The sequence below is a fragment of the Typopeltis vanoorti genome, chromosome 15 (assembly GCF_054136105.1).
Source record: "Typopeltis vanoorti isolate ZY-2024b chromosome 15, IOZ_Tvanoo_1.0, whole genome shotgun sequence".
In the NCBI taxonomy this organism is placed as follows: Eukaryota; Metazoa; Arthropoda; class Arachnida; order Uropygi; family Thelyphonidae; genus Typopeltis; species Typopeltis vanoorti.
The window spans coordinates 117,950,460-117,970,610 of record NC_143563.1 but is presented as its reverse complement, the minus strand read 5'-3'; the positions used below and the strand labels follow the sequence as shown (position 1 = coordinate 117,970,610).

At 37.1% G+C, this 20,151-nt stretch overlaps 1 protein-coding gene across 2 annotated transcripts in view; it reads left to right on the top strand.

The window, feature by feature from the left end:
• Nucleotides 1-839: 839 nt before the first annotated feature.
• Nucleotides 840-20,151, top strand: part of Nup75 (nuclear pore complex protein Nup75) — a 492,606-nt gene continuing 473,294 nt past the window's right edge. Inside the window, exons 1-2 of one of the 2 annotated variants that reach the window (XM_090404850.1) lie at nt 840-917; nt 6,364-6,463. In XM_090404850.1, the coding sequence (XP_090260976.1) occupies nt 882-917; nt 6,364-6,463 (136 nt within the window). In that variant the 5' untranslated portion in view covers nt 840-881. Of the gene's footprint in view, nt 918-998; nt 1,041-6,363; nt 6,464-20,151 lie in introns of those variants that run through there. The other variant, XM_090404851.1, reaches the window with a different exon arrangement.

The window sequence follows — 20,151 nt, the reverse complement described above, 5'->3', positions numbered from 1 at the left end:
AATAATAATAATAATAATAATAATAATAATAATAATATATTCGCCTTGGTCATTCGACCACCTGTTCCATCTAGCAAGACATTCATCCACAATTATTCCTTCGTTTGCTGGCCACATAATAGATTATGAGAGGAAGCTAGCACCTCCTCCCTTATTTTAATTTTCTCTTCCTTTCTAAATTAGTCACCTTTCCTGCTTGAACTTCATGTGATCTGCACATTGTGCAAATTAGAAGGATAAAGGATATTAAAGTTTATGAACGTCATACATAAGAAATTATAATATTTGTTAATGATACCAAGCTATATTAAACCTGGTTTTACTCCATTTCCCAAGTAAGCAAACAGACAAACAAGTCAAGTTTGCTCTTGCAAGTGGTGCAAGTCTAGCTGACCCTACACGTAGTGCAAGACCAAGACAACTCATGGTAAAAGTAGAATAAGCTCTGATCACTAATCTTAATATTTACCCTTAATGCAAAGCACATCTCCTGGAGGAGATGGTCAGCTAGACTTGCAACACTTGCAGGCGCAAACTTGACTTGTTTGTCTGTTTGCTTACTTGGGAAATGGAGTAAAACCAGGTTTAAAATAGCTTGGTATCATTAACATTTATTATACCCAAGGTAAAATGCTTTCTACAAAAATTATAATATTGTTATCTAAATTTTATAGCATATGTATGTAATTTATTTGAGAGGTAATAAAGTGTTAAATTATTTAAAAATTATTAATATTATTATTAGTAGTAATAGTATAATATAAACATTGGCTCTTTTTATTCTGTTGTCTGAATAATTTTTGTACTAATAACTAATATTTAGTTTGTTTGTGGCGGGAGTTTAGTAAGAGCTTGTTATTTTTGATTGCTTATATTTGAAAATGGCTAGTACCAGTTTGGAGGAAATTTCAACGTGGGTACGTACATTTGTGTTTTTTTGTAAATTTATTATTACGGATTGTTAATTAATTCCTACAGGAACTAATTCTACTTACTTGAAAATTAGAAATTATTCTTCTAGCCAGTCATGAGTGCATAAGGTCAAGCGGATTTTCACAACGTGCTTAACGACTAGAACTAGATCTAGTTGGTGCTGATTCGCACCGTCTCTTTAATTTTTTTTTTTAATTCACTCACATTTTTATGAACTGAATATGTACAGAGCAAGCGATATTATTATTATCAACACCTTGTAATTTAATGAAAAGGTGGCACCTTTTGGCAATCGTATAGGTAAAGATGACCTCGACATTGCTTCTGCCTGGTATCGCCACTTCTGGTCCTGGCTCCCACTGAAGAGACCTCAATAAAGGTCGAAACTAGTCTGGGTAGTGGCCCTTCCCTTAATGCATAATATTATGCATATCCGCAAGGAGATGCATAATATTATGCATATCCGCAAGGAGATGTGTTTTGCATTATGGGAGATAGGAGTGGTGTTAGCTTGGTTCACCTTTGCTACGAGTTGCCCGGTATTGTACTACCTTTCCCCAGTCCTGAAGATATTTTCAGGCACAAACTTTGTTTGCTCACACTTGGATAAAGGATTAAACTAAATTTATTCTATTTGATGATATTAACTGCTTGTAGAGTAGAAGTAGTGATGTTACATGTCTGGGAACCATATATAAACATGACTTGACTCCTAATTTTGTAAAGGTGAATTTTGGTATTTATAATGAGATTGGATTTCCAGAAATTTGAAGAGCTTCGTGCCTTATTTTCAGTATGTTAGTTAATATCAATGTGGAAACCAAGATACTACAAATCTTTTACTTCTAGAGTGTGGTCATTTATCCTAATATTTCCTTCTCTTCTGTTCCTGTTCTTTAGGACTTACTTTAGTTTTACTGTTGTTGATTGCCAACTCAATCAGTGCTGTATTTTTACATAAATTATCTAGGTGGATAATTTATGTAAAAATGGGCAGAATGAAGTTAGTTCATCAGCACACCATCTATGAAGCACAGACTGTTTATGTGGTTTGGTCCAGTCAAATATTATAATAAGAGACTCATCAGATATGGTGCCAAGGAGTTTTACTGAAGGACTTCAGTGGAAATAGGAAAGTTTTGTCATCTTTCTATTAGCTTCTTCTTTCGGTACAGTTCTGCTATTGCTTTGATTATTTTTAAGGTTATGCCATACCATATGCCAAAATCCTTTCTAAGATTGCTTAATGATATCCATAAGAGGACAGTCCAGCTAATTAATGATCCATATCTCTCACATAGCCACTTCAATCCCTCTTGTAGATGTTCATTTCTTCCTTGTGTCTCTAATACAGATGCTTTCATGGATAGGGTTCTGCTGAATTGGCCACTATTATACACTCACCATTCTCCAAAAGCATTAGAACAAGATTACAACCTTCAGCTGTTCAAGCATAATGTGAACATATTTCTCATTTCTTCTATTCCTCTTCTCCATACATGTCAGTAATGTTCTATAGCAGTGGTGTAGCTAGGGGGGGGTACAAAGGGGGCGGTCCGGCCCGGGCGGTACTTTTGCAGTTAATTCTAAAATACAGTCTCGAGAATTCATTTCCAAATATTGTAATACTATTGCGAATTTTCTTCACAATTGCTGTAAGTGTTGCTAGTTGTGAGAGGAGTTTTTCTAAATAAAATTGATTAAGAATTACCTACATTACTATGAAATAGACTTCGCCATTGTCATTGATGATTATGCTAACAGAAAAGTAAGAAAAATAACAGATAAAGTAAGAAAAAATCAGATATGGTGCCAAGGAGTTTTACTGAAGGGCTTCAGTGCAAATAGGAAAGTTTTGTCAGTTTTTTCTATTAGCTTCTTCTTTCGGTACAGTTCTGCTATTGCTTTGATTATTTTTAAGGTTATGCCATACCATATGCCAAAATCCTTTCTAAGATTGCTTAGTGATATAGGGATATCCTTAGTGATATAAGGATACCCTTCCCCTTCTTTTCCTCTCCCCACAACAAAATAATATATATATATTTATATATATATATATATATATTATTAATAGTAACCCGGGTTCCCAAACTTATTCTCCGTGTCTCAAGCACATTCCCATGTTCTTCCCCCCCCCCTCGTTTACATACAAACTTTCAACAAGAGCTTGGATTTAGAAGGCAACTTTAAACCAAAAACAAGGTATGTACATAATTTTTCCACATTTTTTATTCTGCCATAATTGCCTTCTGTACTCGCCCATAATGCCCTAAAATATATATATACCCCTTTTGAGTTATATTAGCCAATGTATTAAATATAAGGGACACTCCTAAACAATGACAGGCTAAAATAGCCGTTAATTATATTAATAAGAAAAATAACATTTTAGAATGTTGAAGTTAAAGTTTTACTTCAAAAATAAACATAGTGTTTTAATTTATTTCCCTATACGTCGTTTTGACGTTTTTAGTATTTCTGGTGTGTGTTGAGACGGGCGACAAACTCAGGGACCGCCCCAGCCTGCAAAAACTCTAGCTACACCACTGCTATAGTTCTTGTGTCCTTTTCTGTGTGAATCAGATATTAAAAAAAATACTAAGTGAGAATTTTGAACATTCTTTTTTCTGTTGTTTGAATTAAAAGCTTTTGAGAAATCTTTCACGTTTAAAATTAAAGGAAGGCTTTTAATCTCTTGCTCCTTCTAAGGCAATGGGTGTTTTCACCAGTGCTTCTGTTTTTCTAAAAACCTGCTTGATTTTTGAGCATGAGATGTTACATATGGTTCAGTTCAGTATAATCATCCTTTTATAGATTGTCAGCATGGTAGGAAGTAGTGTGATTCATCTGTATTCTTCTAGGTTGCTTAGATTGCTTTTTTTGGTTGTGGTATTATTAGGCCTTCTTCCTAGTGTAATCGAATGTTGGATGTAGCTAGAGCTGTGTTTCAGGTATTATTATTATTACTATTATTACGGGCAACTCCAGGGAGTCATTAGACTCATCGAGGGAGGCCCCAAATCATATTCATCACAACTATTTGACATTCATACAGTATCTATCATACTCGCCTTAAACTCATTCACTGTCACAGCATCCACCACAGACTCAGGGAGCGCATTCCACTCATTCACTACTCTAAAAGTAAAGAACCCAGCTCTAACACCTTTACTAACCACACTTTTGCCCAGTTTCCATGGATGTCCCCTAGTCCTCCCACAACCAGCCCTGTTCTCAAAAATATCTTCTGAATTAATTTTATAGAAACCCTTCAGTAATTTGAATGTCTCAATCATATCTCCCCTCCTCCGCCTATCAACCAATTTTTGCAACCCACAAATCCTCAACCTGTTCTCATACGGTTCATTCCACAGACCTGCTATCATCTTGGTCACTCGCCTCTGGATCCTCTCCACCTCCTCCCCATCAAGAAGAAACCTAGGTGACGAAATCTGAGCACAGTAGTCTAGATGGGGTCTTATCAAGGCTCGATAGAGAGGAACAATAACCTGCTTGTCTCTGCTTGTCAACGTATTCTTCAGCAACCAAGTGATTTGATGAGCTGTTTTGGTCACTTTTGCAATGTGTCCCCTAAATTTCAATTCCTTATCTACCAACACTCCTAAATCTCGTGCCTCATCAATTTCCTGGAGCAGGGTTCCACCAATGCAGTAAACTGCCGCCAATCTTTTCACCCCAAAATGCATAACCTTACATTTTGCCACATTAAACTGACATCCATTCTCCTTACCCCAGACCTCCAATCTATCCAAATCATCCTGCAAAATTTTGATGTCATCTGCATTCACTATTGCCCTACCCAACCTCGCATCATCCGCAAACAAATGTACTGTTCCTCTCAGATCATTTCCTATATCATTTATGAACAAATTAAACAGCAGTGGTCCAAGAACAGATCCTTGTGGCACACCACTAGTCACAGGCCGTCTTGTGGACTCTACTCCCGAGTAAACCACTCTCTGATATCTCTCCGTCAACCACCCTCCTATCAATCTCACCAACCCTATGTCCATTCCCATATGCTGCAATTTACTGATTAGAATTCCATGTGGAATCCTGTCAAAGGCCTTGGCAAGGTCCAGTAGAATCACCGTAAACCCATTACCCTTATCCAGTTCAGCCGTCACTGTGTTATAATACGTGAGCAAGTTACTGAGGCATGACCTACCCTTCACAAAACCATGCTGTCCCCGATACAGTATCCCATTTTCTTCTATCCAATCTTGTATTTTCCTCTTGACTATTTTCTCTAAGACCTTGACAATGATTCCTGATATGCTAATCGGTCGGTAATTTACAACAGCAGTCTTGGAACCACCTTTATGCAGTGGAACTATTTTCCCCTCTTTCCACCCGCTCGGGACTAACCCAGACCCGAGACTCAAATTAAACAAAATGGTCAAGGGTACTGACAATTCTTTAGCTGCTTCTCGTACAACACGAGCTGGTATACCATCCAATCCCACAGATGTATTGACATTGAGGTTATGCAATAGACTACTCACCTCCACTTCATTAACCACAATTCCCGTATAATCTACTGGTTTATTCATTTCTGCAATGTCACCACCTGGATGATATACTTTTGCAAAGTGCTCACTCAGTAACTCAACTATCTCAACTGATTCAGTTACCTCCCTACCATCGGCATTCTTTAAAATCAATCTGCCATGTACATTTTTCCTTTTACTTGCTACATATCTAAAAAACTGTTTAGGATTCTCTTTAGCCTGCATGGCCAATGTTCTTTCGTAATCCTTTTTTGCTTTTCTTACCACACTCGTCACCCTTCTGGCCTGCGCTTTATATTTAACAGTTGTTTCCTTTGTTTTTGTTAAAGCATACAATCCAGATGCTTTCTTTTGGATTTTTAGTGTGGTTTCACATTCTTGCATTTTAAAATTGACATAAATAATAGGAAGATATTTTTGGATTATTTGGATTAATTAGCAAAGCATTTGTAGTGAAATTCACTGATAAATTATTCATCAGTTTTCAAAGTAGTTCTTCCACTCACAGTTCTTTATTTTTGTCTTCAGGTATCTTGCCATTTTTAACTTTTATTCTTACCCTTTTGAGCTTCCTTTCTTTGGTGTATAAGGTATTAATATTCACAAAAGAAAATAATTCATTTTTTGTTATGGGGGGGGGATCAGAAGAATTATGAAGATCATGGATGTATAATTTTGTTTTTATTTGTTTCTTTTCGTATTCTGATGAACTGTTAAATTTTTTTTTTGTGTGTGTGTTTTGTCATAGTTTAATGCCAAATTTTATTTGATTTAAATATCATTATAATTTGATGGGAGTAAAGCTCTTCTTTAAGATAATGCTAATCCCCTTAAATCATTTTTTCATGGTCTTATATTTTAAACAGAATTTGCATAATTATATTTTATGTTATAGGTGATTCCAGATGAATGCTTGGCATCAAATACCAGAGGAGTGTTTGGAATGAACAATCACCTTTTAATTTTTGCTGAAAAACATAAAAAAAAAATTAAATGTTAGTATTTAACTATAAATAATTGCTTATAATTTCAGTTTTTTTATTCTGATTATGATTTATTATGATAAAAATAACTTGTAACTTTAGCAGAATTGTATCATAGCAAATTTGTATAAGTAATTTCAAAGAAATCAGAATTCACTCCTCGTGTTGTTTGTTTCATAAATATTTCCTGTTCAAAACGTTCTCATTACAATTATTATTATTCAGGCCTCCAAGGAGTCAAAAGACTCATCGAGGGAGGTCCTTCCTAAGACATAAAGTCTGTCAAGACTCATCGAGGGGAGGTACCCCCCCTGAGAAACACAAAGTCTATCATACCACTCTTTAAACTCACTGACCGTTCTCGCTCCCACCACTCCATCAGGCAATGCATTCCACTCAACTACCCTCCACACAAAGAAACCACTCCTTAGCCTCTTGCTCACAGTTTCCTTTCGTAACTTCCAGGGATGGCCTCTTGTAATCAATCCTTCCCGCTGTTCAACCAAGCGAAAGAACTCCCCAGTGTCAACCCTGTAACCACCTCTCAACAGTTTAAAAGTCTCAATCATATCACCTCTCCTTCTTCTATCCACCAAACTCTGCAGTCCACATTCTCTCAGCCGATCCTTATAACTATCCTTGTACAGTCCTGAAACCATCTTTGTCATCCGTCTTTGTATCCTTTCCACAGTTAATTTATCCCCTTCAAATCCTGGGGACCAAATCTGAGAACAATAGTCCAAGTGTGGTCTGATCAGAGACTTACACAACGGAATGATAACCCTCTTATCTCTGCAGGTCAGTGTCCTTCTCATAATAGCAGCAATCCTCTGTGTTTCCTTCACCACCTTTGCAATGTGTCCCCTAAACTTCAGGTTTCTATCAATCATTAACCCCAGATCTCTTGTCTCCCCTACTTCCTCCAGTATAACTCCTCCCATAGAGTATGCAGCATCCCATCGATGTTTCCCAAAACCTTACATTTTGCTGCATTAAACTGATATCCCCCATTCATTTGCCCATCTATCTAGCTTATTTAAATCCTCTTGCAGGGCTACCACATCTACACTATTACTAATAATCCTTCCCAGCTTCGCATCATCTGCAAACAACTGAATATCCCCCTGCAATCCACTGGCTATGTCATTGATATAAAGGTTAAACAATATAGGTCCTAGTACTGAGCCCTGTGGGACCCCACTTGTAACCCTCTGCCTCCTGGAAACTGCTCCACCATACACAACTCTCTGATACCCATCAGACAGCCAATCCTGAATCCAGTTGACCAATCTGACATCCAGACCCATGTGCTGCAACTTAAATATCAGCTTATCATGTGGCACCCTGTCAAATGCCTTCGCCAAGTCTAAGAAAATTGCAGTATATGCCTTTCCCTCATCTAATGTTCTTGTAACTTTATTATAAAAGGCTAGATTATTGCTAAAACAAGAGCGTCCTTTCACAAATCCATGTTGATTCTCACAGATAACATTACCCTCATCTGCCCAATGCGGTATACGGTCCCTCACTACTTTCTCCAAGATCTTAACAACTACTGATGACACACAGACTGGCCTATAATTAGACACTTCCAGTCTGTTACCACCCTTATGCAATGGCACTATCTTACCTTCCTTCCATTCCCTGGGCACCTTTGCCGAAGCCAGACTTTCATTGAAAAGCCACGTTAAAGGCACTGTCAATTCCCTAGCACATTTTCTCAAAACTCTTGGTGAGATACCATCCAGTCCCACAGCTTTACTGACATCCAGAGTACTCAGCATCTGAAACACACTCTCCTCCTGTACCTCCAGACCTCGAACCAGTCCTATCCCTCTAGCATTAAAACTGACTCCTCTAGGATGAAATACTCCAATAAAGTGTTCATTGAACAATTCCACTATGTCCTCTGCATCAGTCACTCTATTCCCATTTTTATCCCACAATATCATTCTTCCACAGTCATTTCTCCTCCTACTGGCCACATAGCTAAAAAATTCCCTAGGATTTTCTTTGGATCTTAGGGCCAATCTCCTCTCATATTCCAGTTTCGCTTTACTTACCACACTAGTCACTCTTCTGGCCTGTGTCTTATATTCCTCATGCATCTCTTCACCTGTCTCCTTATATCTCTTCCATAGCCTCTTTTTCACATGCAATTCCTGTTTAATATTGTTTGTCATCCTCTTTACTCCAAATTGCGTCCTCTTCTTCACTCGTGGTATACAACTTACCATTGCTGATAACAAATATTCTTTCACAATTTCCCATGCACTTCCTTCCAATTCCTCCCTCCATGAAACTTCCCGAAGTTGACATCTATGACTATTATAATCACCTGCCTTATAATTCCACATAAGTTCCCGTCTCTTTGATACTCCTGCATGTCTATTCATTTTCCAAGTCAACACCATATGGTCACTCTCTCCAACTGGTGGGAGGGATGTCAACTCAGTTATTATCAACTCTTCTGATGCTATAACCAAATCCAAAACTTTTGAACCTCTTGTTCCCTCTGTTACATGTTGCCTAAGACATTTGTCCCTCAAGAATTCTAGAAATTCCATTCCCCTATTGCTACATGCATCTTCCTCTCTCCAATTTATACTACTGAAGTTAAAATCTCCCATAACAATCATTCTTCTTGCACTTGCCAAACTTAGCTGTCTAAACATCTGCTCCCCATCCTCTGTGCTCCTGGGTCTGTAGCAACACCCCACTAAATATCCTGTCTTGCCTACCTCTACTTCAATTACAATAAAAATATTCCTAATGTCAAATGATACCCTCCTAGTTGGAGGAAATGCAAATGAGAACACTAAATGGTAAATAAGCTTGATTTGCCCATTGAAACCTTACCATCCTTATTGGAGGCCCCGAAGTACCTTATGCAGTGTTTCTCAACCTTCTTTCATATGTGCTCCGTTTTTTAATATTAGTTTTTGTGGTGCCCCACCCCACCTTTTCCCCTTGCATTTGTTGAGACACTGACAAAACCCATAAAAGTTAGCAAAAAAAAACTAGGAATTAATGAAAATTTTTAAGTATTGAAATACTTCAACAAATCTTTCGAAAATTGTATAGATTTGGCATCACTGCACAGACTGTTGAAGCATATCAGCCTTACGGAAACATTCGTGATGTTATCATGGGAAAGTCTCGAATGTTCTGGAAATGTTTTTGCGAGTTGAGTTATAATCAACAGTTATAACCATGATGAATTATATTAAAATGAGACCCTTAAATTCAAGACTGTTTTCTGAAATTTGCAAAGACATGTCTAGAGTGGAACATTCAGCGTTACCATTTTACTGCGAGCAAGACAAGATGGTTATCACAGGGAAGATGTTTACAAATTAAGAGACAAAATAGCAATCTTCTTGGAAGAGGAAAACCATGAAGAAGCAGAGAAGCTTAGAGACCATTTATTTGTGAACAAATTGAACTACTTGGTGGACATATTCGAGAAACTAAATATATTAAACATGCAACTCCAAGGAAAAAATACATATCTTAGAGATAAAGTTAATTTTTTTTATTAAAAAAACTAGAGTTATTGAACAAAAAGGAAAGCAAAAAATGTTTGCAAATGTGGATGAATTTATCCAAACCTACAAGGCTGAAGAGCAACATCTAGTTTTATTTGCAACTATTGAAAATCATTTAACAACGTTGACGAAGAATTTTAGAAACTATTTTATAACTGAATGGCAATGCACGAGTGGGTTAGAAACCCATTTCAAATTACCCCAAAAGTTTACTCAGTTGAAGAAGAAAAACAATTTATACACTTCACGTCAAGTGGCGAAATCAAAAGACAATTTGCATCTAAATCGCTGTTTGAATTTTGGCCTGGTGTTGATGAATTTTCTGCAGTCAAGTCAAGAGCTTTTTGTGCACTTTTGCCATTTCTAACATCTTATCTTTGTGAAATCAGGTTTTATGCACTGGCTGCCTTAAAAAAAAATATAGATCTCAGTTAAATATAGAAACGAAACTAAGAGTGTCAATTTCCAATGTAACACCATCATATAAAAAGTTTTGCTCTGCAATACAGACCCAAGGAAGCCATTAATTTTTAGATTCATTATTATTGTTTAGTTTTAATTAGTTGCTCAGTATATTTTGCAATATTGATATGTTCCCGTAAACGTAACTAGTTTCTTCAATACAGTGGATTTTATTTTCAGAGTGTATTTTGTTTTTGTTTCAATAAAGTAGTTTTTCCTTTCATTTCTAATTTCTTCACCCCGCCCCCCATCCCTTTAGGTATTTCTGATTGAGAATCACTGACCTAATGTCATGTCTGGTTCCCAGACCAGAGGATTTTTCCCTTTCTTTTCAGATATGTATTATTAGCAATATTATTCAAGGGTATGTGACTAAGGTTTTGAAACTTTTTTATTATTTGTAAAAAATTTTAATTAATTTAGTAAATCCTGTCATGGATTACACCATTATAATTTTTAAACTATTAAATCTTGTCTACTGCCACTATTGTAAAAATAGTTTGCCAGTGTTATCAGATTTCTATACTGAAATCTAAGCACACGAGTAAGATCCTAGATAGATGTAATTTGCTATAATAATTCGTTAACTTTTCTCAAAACTCAATCTTCATTTGAACATTAATTAAATGAACTGAGTCTTCACCCTCCAATATATAAACTTTAATATGATAAAAAGTTTAATAATATTGAGATACATTAAAAAAAAAAAACAATACTAGGGGGGCTACCAGCGGCTGACTTAGGCATGGGCTTTATGGACTTCAGCCCAGGGCCCTGTTCAATCAAAGAGCCCCCTTTGCGGTCAAAAAAATAAAAATAAAAACAATTTAAATTACAAATTTAAGAAAAAATAAATTATACAAAATTTTTTCGTACCTAAGTAACGTTAAAATCGTTAATTTGCAACATTATTGGATTTGAATTAAATATCAAATATCAATGTTTTGGGGTGCTTAAGGGTCAAAGCTGTATAAATGAGAGGAGACCTCCATAGCCTTTAAAGAATTGCAGAGAACCGACCAGGGCTTCTGACCTAATGACCAATCCTCACTTTCTCGTGGTGCACCCTGTTGAGTATCTACTTGGATACTGAACGAACGAGGATGGGCTGGCAATTTGGGACTTAGCCGACCAAATTGTATTCTTATTCGGCACTTTATTTTGGTTAAACCAAAATAAAAAAAAAATGATGGTACGACATGACAAAATTTCATGCTAGCTGGGGCGTCGCCCGGTTAAACAAGGCCCCTGTTGTTTTCGCCAGGGAACCAGGGCGAACAGCGAAAAGTCAGCTACTGGAACAAATCTGAAAACAAACCCCAACTCAAAGTCACCAGAGTTAAAGATCGGTACTATCAACATAAGAAGAATGAATGGCAAAGAAATGGAGCTAGCTGAGGAATTAGATAAGTACCAGATTGACATAATAGGGGTGATTGAAACAAAAAAGACAAAAACTGGTGAGATTTTTCTGAGCAATAAATACAAAATGTTATATTCAGGCAATGACAATCGAGGAAAAGAAGGAGTAGCCATAGTATTCAACACAAAATACGAGGCTAATCTTCTTGAATGGCAGTCAGTCTCAAGTAAAGTAATGTGAACAAATATGAGAATGGGGAACTGGACAATGAGACTTATTTGTGCCTATGGTCCCACAGAAGGTTCTACTAAGGTAGAAGTGGAGGAATTTTTTGAGGCTTTAGAAAAAGCAACTGACACAATGAAAAAGGAAAAGTTGATCCTTGTTGGGGATCTAAATAGCAGAGTAGGAAATGATTGTGAGACATACAAAAATATTTTGGGAAAATTTGGAGAAAAGAGCAAAGCTAATAATCATGGCAAATGTCTGTTGGATTTCTGCTCAGGACATGGACTGGTTATTACTAACACCATGTTCCAACATAAAAATGTGCCCAAATTCACATGGAGAGAAGAGGCAAGGAATAAGAAAAGTCTCATTGACTATGTTATTGTTGATAGTGATGTTTTCTCCCTGGTGCAGGACACCAGAGTGTACAGAGGATTTCAAATTGGAAGTGATCACTATTTAGTCTTGAGCAGGATAAATTTGAATTTCATATTGAAAAGAAGAACATGTAAGAAAGTTTTAAAGCGAATAAAAGTTGAGCAGCTCTCAGATGTCAACTGTAAACTAAAATACACAAAGATTATTGAAGAAAAAATGAAAGAGTTTGAGAACAGGAATTAAACCTTGGAGATTCTATGGCAAACTCTGAAGAAAACATTGATTGATTCTGCCAGAGAGGCATGTGGTGAGGTTGTCTGCAAGGATAAAAAAAATCAGAACTCCCTGGTGGACAGAGGAAGTTAAAGAGGCAGTGAAGAAAAAGAAGAAAGCATATCAAAAGTTCCTGTCAAATAATTCAGCTTGTGCTCTTAGAGAATACAGAGATAAATGCAAGAATGCAAAACACGGTGTAAAACTAGCTAAACAAAAGTCATTGGAGGACTTTGGCAAGAATATAGAAAATAAATATCAAGAAGGTGGCAAAATATTCTGGAGGTTGTTGAAGAAGCTTAGGAATGAAGGAAAGAGTGCTATAAAAGGAGTTAGAGATGATAAAGGTGACATGAAAACAGGAGAAAAAGATATCCTTGAAGTATGGAGTAATTACTTTGAAAAACTGCTAAATGAAACAAGCAGTGATGACAGCACAGTGGTAAAAAACACTGACCAGGCATGCAGTCAGGAATACATATCCATTGTTGAAGTAGAAAAAAAACCATCAAAGGCTTGAAATGTGGAAAGGCAGCAGGAGTAGATGATATTCGACCAGAAATGCTGAAGTATGGTGGTATAAGAGTCTTACAGTGGCTGCACTGCATAGTTCAGAAAGCCTGGACAGAGGGACGAATTCCCGATGATTGGAGTACAGCTCTCATAGTACCCATATATAAAAAGGGTAATAAAACTGAATGTGAGAATTACAGAGGTATTTCCCTACTGAGTGTTCCTGGCAAGATCTATGCAAGTATTCTTGAGAAACGGTTGAGAACAATTGTGGAAGAAAAGCATGGTGAAGAACATGCTGGATTCAGGCCAAATAGAGGCTGTCAGGATCAGATCTTCACTTTACGACAAATAGTCGAAAAAACATGGGAATATAACAGAGATCTGTATTTAAGTTTTGTCGATTTGGAAAAGGCATATGACAAGGTGCCAGGAGAGAAGCTATTCAATACACTACAGTTATATGGTGTCAATGGGGCATTATATCAAGCAATACTTAGTCTTTATTTGAGTTATCAGCAGTTAAATTGTCTTTATCAGCAGTTAGAATTGAAGGAAGTACAGGAAGATGGTTTAATGTTAAATATGGTGTGAGACATGGATGTACATTATCCCCTCTGTTATTCATTATCTATATGGATCACATTATGGAGGAAGGTGGTATTAAACATAATATCAGAATTGGAGATGTTAATGTCAGCTCTTTGCTTTATGCGGATGATGTTATACTTCTAAGTAAATCCGCTACAAGTCTGCAAGATTCTCTGACTAATTTGAATAGCTGTTGTAATAGATATGGTATGAAGGTCAGCAATAAAAAGACAAAGACAATGAAAATAGGCAGAATCATTGAAAATGTCAACTGTGTTGTGAATGGACCTGTGGAACAAGTGAAACATTTCAGCTACTTATGCACGATTTTTACTGAAGATGGTAAATTAAATATAGAAATAGACAACAGAATCAGCAAAGCTGGTATGGTAGGAAGTCAATTTAATAAATTCATATGGAATAAGAGAGAAATTAGTCGGAACACTAAATTAGCTGTATACAAGACAGTGTTCAAACCAGTTTTAACTTATGGATCTGAGAGCTGGTTCAGAAGGAAAACACTTGACCAAAGACTAGAGACTGGAGATATGAGAGTCCTGAGAAAGATTATAGGCCTGAACAGATGGCATCAATTAAAAATGAGGATATTAGGAAAGAACTTGACATTGTCAACATCCAGGAATGCATTAGCAGAGCTAATCTCAGGTGGTATGGTCACTTAAACAGAATGGGCGAAGAAAGATTAGCCAAACAAGTGTTCTCTGCCAGGTTGCCAGGAAAATGACCCAGAGGAAGACCAAGATATAGGTGGATTGATACGGTACAAAGTGCATTAGACGATAGAAATATAAGATCTGATAATGTTGGAGTCTTGACAAGTAACAGACTGATTTGGAGGAAAATTGTAGATAGGAAGTTAGTAATGATGTAATTTTTTTCATGTTGTACTATCATATCCTGTACAACCCTTGAGGGTACATGGCAGGAATTTTGATGATGATGATATCAATGTTTTAAATGACAATAAATAGTAAATACGGCTCTGTCTTCTATCTCCTCTGTCGGTAGTTGGTAAAATCAAAATATACTTTTATCATTTGTCAATTATGCAAATAATATAGCAACATCGGAATGGGAGTGCAAGTCTAGCTCATCCAGCTCATCTAAAGCTTGTTGGCTTGGCGTAGCTCTCACATATATACTTTCTGCTCTCACCGTTTGACATTTGAGGTTATGTATAGTACAGTATAGTTGAATATTAAATAGTCATTTGTTCGTTGAAGTGTACTGTTCAGGTGTTTCGTTTCTTCACTGGTAAGTATAGGCAAAGTTTACTAAATACTAAATAAATATACATTAAACAACATAATATGGTGGTGGATTTTTTTTTTAGTTTTTTTTTATTTCTTTTCAGATTAAATAAATACCTAAAAAAAAAATGTCTAGTAGAAAATATAAAAGCCAAGCTTAAAAACGAAAAATACAGTTAAATAGAGAAAAAGAAATAAATAAATGTGCCAAAATTTCAAATTTTTTTGTATTGGAAAATAAAAATGAAAATCTAAACAATATAGGTGCAGTAATAAGCGAAAGAGAGAATAACTTAACCGAGGAGAAACAGAAAAAACAACATGTATATAACAATAATGAAGAATTACTAGGACTAAAATCACAAGCGAGAACCTCTAAAAACAATATCAACGTTGAAGGACATTCAGTATCAGATAAAAATATACAAGACCTTGGAAATGACCAGCTCTCTGAAGTCTCTGTTGCTGTTTTGCAAGAAGATAGTGATAAAGAGGCAGAAGAGACTTTAAAAAATGCAGAGTTGCTTGCTAAATATTTTGACGTAGGTGTGTGGCCTACACAGCTAAATGATAATTTTATTAATCACTCTCTCTCACATGAAGTAACTAATTTCCAAAATAAAGATCCAAAAATATATATATATCCAGTTTCAACAAGGTATTACAAAGAACAAAACAGATAATTTTCAAATGAGTTCTTTGAAAAAAAAATTAAAAATGGTCAATTACTGGAACGGTCTTGGTTGTGCAGTATGGGAAGTGATTTTTTGTCTAGTGTTTAAACTTTTCTCTGAAATCCCTTCTCAATACACAACCAGATTCTCTGACTGGAAACATATAGGACCAGTTTAGAAAGTCACGAAAATTCTAATGAACATAGGAAATCATTGTTAGTATGGCACGTAAAGAAAATAAGTCTGTTGTTGTTATTATTATTATTATTATTATTATTTTTGGGCTACTCCAGGGAGTCCTTAGACTCATCGAGGGAGCCCTAAACATCATGTCCACACAACTATACGACATTCTCACAGTATCTATCATACCTTGCCTTGAACTCGCTCACTGTCATAGCACCCACAACAGACTCTGGCAGCTTATTCCACTCATTTACCACTCTAAAAGTAAAGAACCCAGCTTTAACACCACTGCTAACCACACTCTTGCCCTGCTTCCATAGGTGTCCCCTAGTTCTCCCACCACCAGTCCTGATCTCAAAAATATCCTCTGAATTAATCTTATAGAATCCTTTTAGCGATTTGAATGTCTCAATCATATCTCCCCTTTTCTGCCTATCAACCAGTTTCTGCAACCCACAAATCTTCAACCTGTTCTCATATGGTTCATTCCATAGACCTGCTATCATCTTAGTCACTTGCCTCTGGATCCTCTCCACCTCCTCCCCATCAAGAAGGAACCGAGGTGACCAAATCTGGGCACAGTAGTCAAGATGAGGTCTTATCAAGGCTCGGTACAGAGGTACAATAACTTGCTTGTCTCTGCTCGTTAAGGTATTTTTCAACAACCAAGTGAGTCGATGAGCTGATTTAGCTACTTTTGCAATGTGCCCCCTAAACTTCAGCTCCCTATCCACCAACACTCCCAAGTCCCTGGCCTCATCAATCTCCTGGAGTACAGTTCCACCCATGTGGTATACTGCTCTAATCTTTTCACCCCAAAATGCATAACCTTACATTTTGTCACATTAAATTGACATCCATTCTCCTTAACCCAGAACTCCAATCTATCTAAGTCATCCCGCAAGACTTTGACATCTTCTGCATTCACTATCGCCCTCCCCAACTTTGCATCATCAGCGAACAATTGAACTGTTCCACTTAGATCCTTCCCTATATTGTTAATGAACAGATTAAACAGCAGTGGTCCAAGAACAGAACCCTGCGGCACCCCACTAGTCATAGGCCGTCTTTTGGACTCACTCCTGAATAAATCGCTCTTTGATATCTGTCCATCAACCACCCACCTATCCATCTCACCAACCCTATATCCATTCCCATATGTTGTAGTTTACAGATTAGAATTCCATGTGGTATCCTGTCAAATGCCTTTGCCAGGTCCAGCAGTATCACTGTAAACCCATTTCCCTTAACCAGTTCAGCCGTCACCTTGTTATAAAACTTGAGCAAGTTACTGAGGCATGATCTACCCTTTACAAAGCCATGCTGTCCCCTGTACAGTATCTCATTTTCATCAATCCATTCCTGTATTTTTCTCTTGACTACTTTCTCCAAGACCTTGCCTCTGGATTCTGATCGGTCGGTAATTTGCAACCATAGTCTTGGTTCCTCCTTTATGCAGTGAAACTATTTCCCCCCCTTTCCACGCCTTCGGGACTAAACCAGACCCGAGACTCAGATTAAACAACATTGTCTAGGGCACTGATAATTCCTTAGCCGCTTCACGCAAGACCCGTGCCGGTATACCATCCAATTCCACAGATGTATTCACATTAAGGTTCTGTAATAGACTATTCACCTCCACTTCGTTCATCACAATTCCCGTATAAACTAATGGCTCCTTCATTTTTTCAATGTCACCACCTGGATGATATACTTTTGCAAAGTGCGCTCAGTAACTCCACTATATCGACTGGTTCAGTGACCTCCTTACCATCGTCATTCCTTAAAATCATTTTGCCATGTACAGTTTTTTTCTTGCTTGCAGCATATTGAAAGAACTGTTTGGGATTCTCTTTTGCTTGCATAGCTAGTTTCCTTTCATAATCGGCTTTTGCTGTTTTTACCACACTCTTTACCCTTCTGGCCTGCACTTTATACCGTTCGTGTGCCTGCAGGTCACCCTTTTCTTTAAATTCCCTCCACAGTTGTTTCTTTTTTTGCAGCTCAAGCTTAATGGTGTTATTCATCCATTTAACCCCTACTTGTTTTACTATTCGGACCCTAGGTATACAATCAGCCATAACCTCCTGTAAATGCTCCTTGACCACTTCCCATGCTCTATCAATGTCCAGCCCTTGCAGTTGTACATGCCATGGCACTGATCCAAGCGATCTCCTAAGCTTGTCATGCTTGCCAGCACGGTAATTCTACATATACCCTGTCTTAATCAAAAATTCCACACCTTTAGCCACCTCCCATGTCAAGACCTTATGATCACTCTCACCAATAGGTGGCAACATGGTCATATTCATTACAGTCAAATTGTGAGATGCTATTCCCAGGTCAAGCACTCTCACACCCCTAGTATTTTCAGTTACATGCTGTCTCAGATAGCTATCCCTTAATAATTGAATAAAATCCATTTCCTTCCTCACATGTGTCCTCTCCTCCTTCCAATCAATGTTACCATAATTAAAATCCCCCATAGTAATTACCCTCCTTCCACTCATTTCATCAATTTGTTTATGCATACTATCTCCACCATCTATTCCATCACCTGGTCTATAGCAGCACCCAACTGTATATTTTATTCTGCCAGTGTCAATCTCACACCAAATAGCCTCAAATGAGCTCCTTTCACTATCCTGCAATACTTCAGTTCTCCTTGGCTGCAGTTCATCAGCTATCATCAGTAACACCCCTCCCCCATTTTATTCTCTCTGTCCCTCCTAAACACACTATAACCTACACATTCTATCCCACTAACTATATCATCTTTTGTCAGCCATGTTTCACTAATGCCAATAACCTGTGGCCAGGAAGAGCCAATGAAGGCCAAAAATTCTTCCTTCTTGTTCCTAATACTCCTGGCATTAGTATACATGAAATGCAGTGATCCCTTTGTCCCACTCCTATCTTGATGCATTATTCTAAATGTCCCATTCCCATTTTTTGTCCTTAGTGCTGGCTCAGGTACATTATATACATTTTTACACTCAACTGTCTCACTGATGTCTGCATATCCACTCCTCCCCATCTTTGGTAGTTCTAGTTTCCCTGGTTCTGCACATCCATTTTCACTTCATTCAGCAACACTTTTTCCAGTCTTCGCACACCAAGTCCATTCAAATGCAGGCCATCCATCCTGTATAAGTCCTTTCGCCCCACAGTTGCAAGAGCAACTAAGAAAAGATACGGAATGTTACCACAATGTCCTAAAACGTGTTATTGCAGTTGTGAAATATTTAAATGCAATAGGCTTAGCACTCAGAGGTCACAAGGAAATATTTGGCTCTCCGCACAATGGTAATTTTATGGGGGCTCTGGAATTACTAGCAGAGTTCGATCCATTCATGCGCAAACATATCCAACAACAAGAACTGCGACCAAAGCCTTTCCCTTTGTACTTATCAAAAACAGTTTATGAACAAATAATAGAGATTATGGGAAAACAAGTAATAAAAATAATTATAGCTGAAATAAATAGTGACGATGCAAAGTACTACTCAATTGTGATGGACTCGCCACAAGATTTGCCCCACAATGACCAACTAGCTATTATAGTACGGTATTGTTTTGAGGGAAAAGTGTATGAAAGATGTGTGTCTTTCATCAAAATTTGTAGTCACATTGGCCTATCTTTATTCAATTCCTTACAAGAATTTCTAGAAAAAAATGGACTGCCATTGGATAATTGCAGATGACAGTCTTTTGACAATGCGGCAAATATGTCCGGCCGATACAATGGTGTGCAAGCATATCTCAAACAAAAAAATAAATACGCTGATTATGTGCCGTGTGCTGCGCATTCCCTAAATCTAGTTGGAGGAGAAGCGATTAAAGTTGCAACTCAAATTGTGAACTTCTTTGGAATAGCACAACAATTATATGTTTTCTTTTCTGCATCTACCCATAGGTGGGAGCTTCTACATCGTGAAACTAAACTAAAATTTTCGATAAAAGGTTTAAGCCTGACTAGATGGTCTTGTCACTATGATGCTGTTAGAGCTTTACAAAATAGTTATGGTGATATCATGAACATATTAAAAACGTTTAGTGACAATATAGATGAGAAACTTGATTTTCGAAGAGAGGCACAGAAATTATATAATGATTTGGCGAAACTTGAAACTGTATTTTAACTGTTTTTTGGGAAGAAATTTTAGAGAGATCATCATCATCATCATCATCAAATTCCTGCCATGTACCCTCA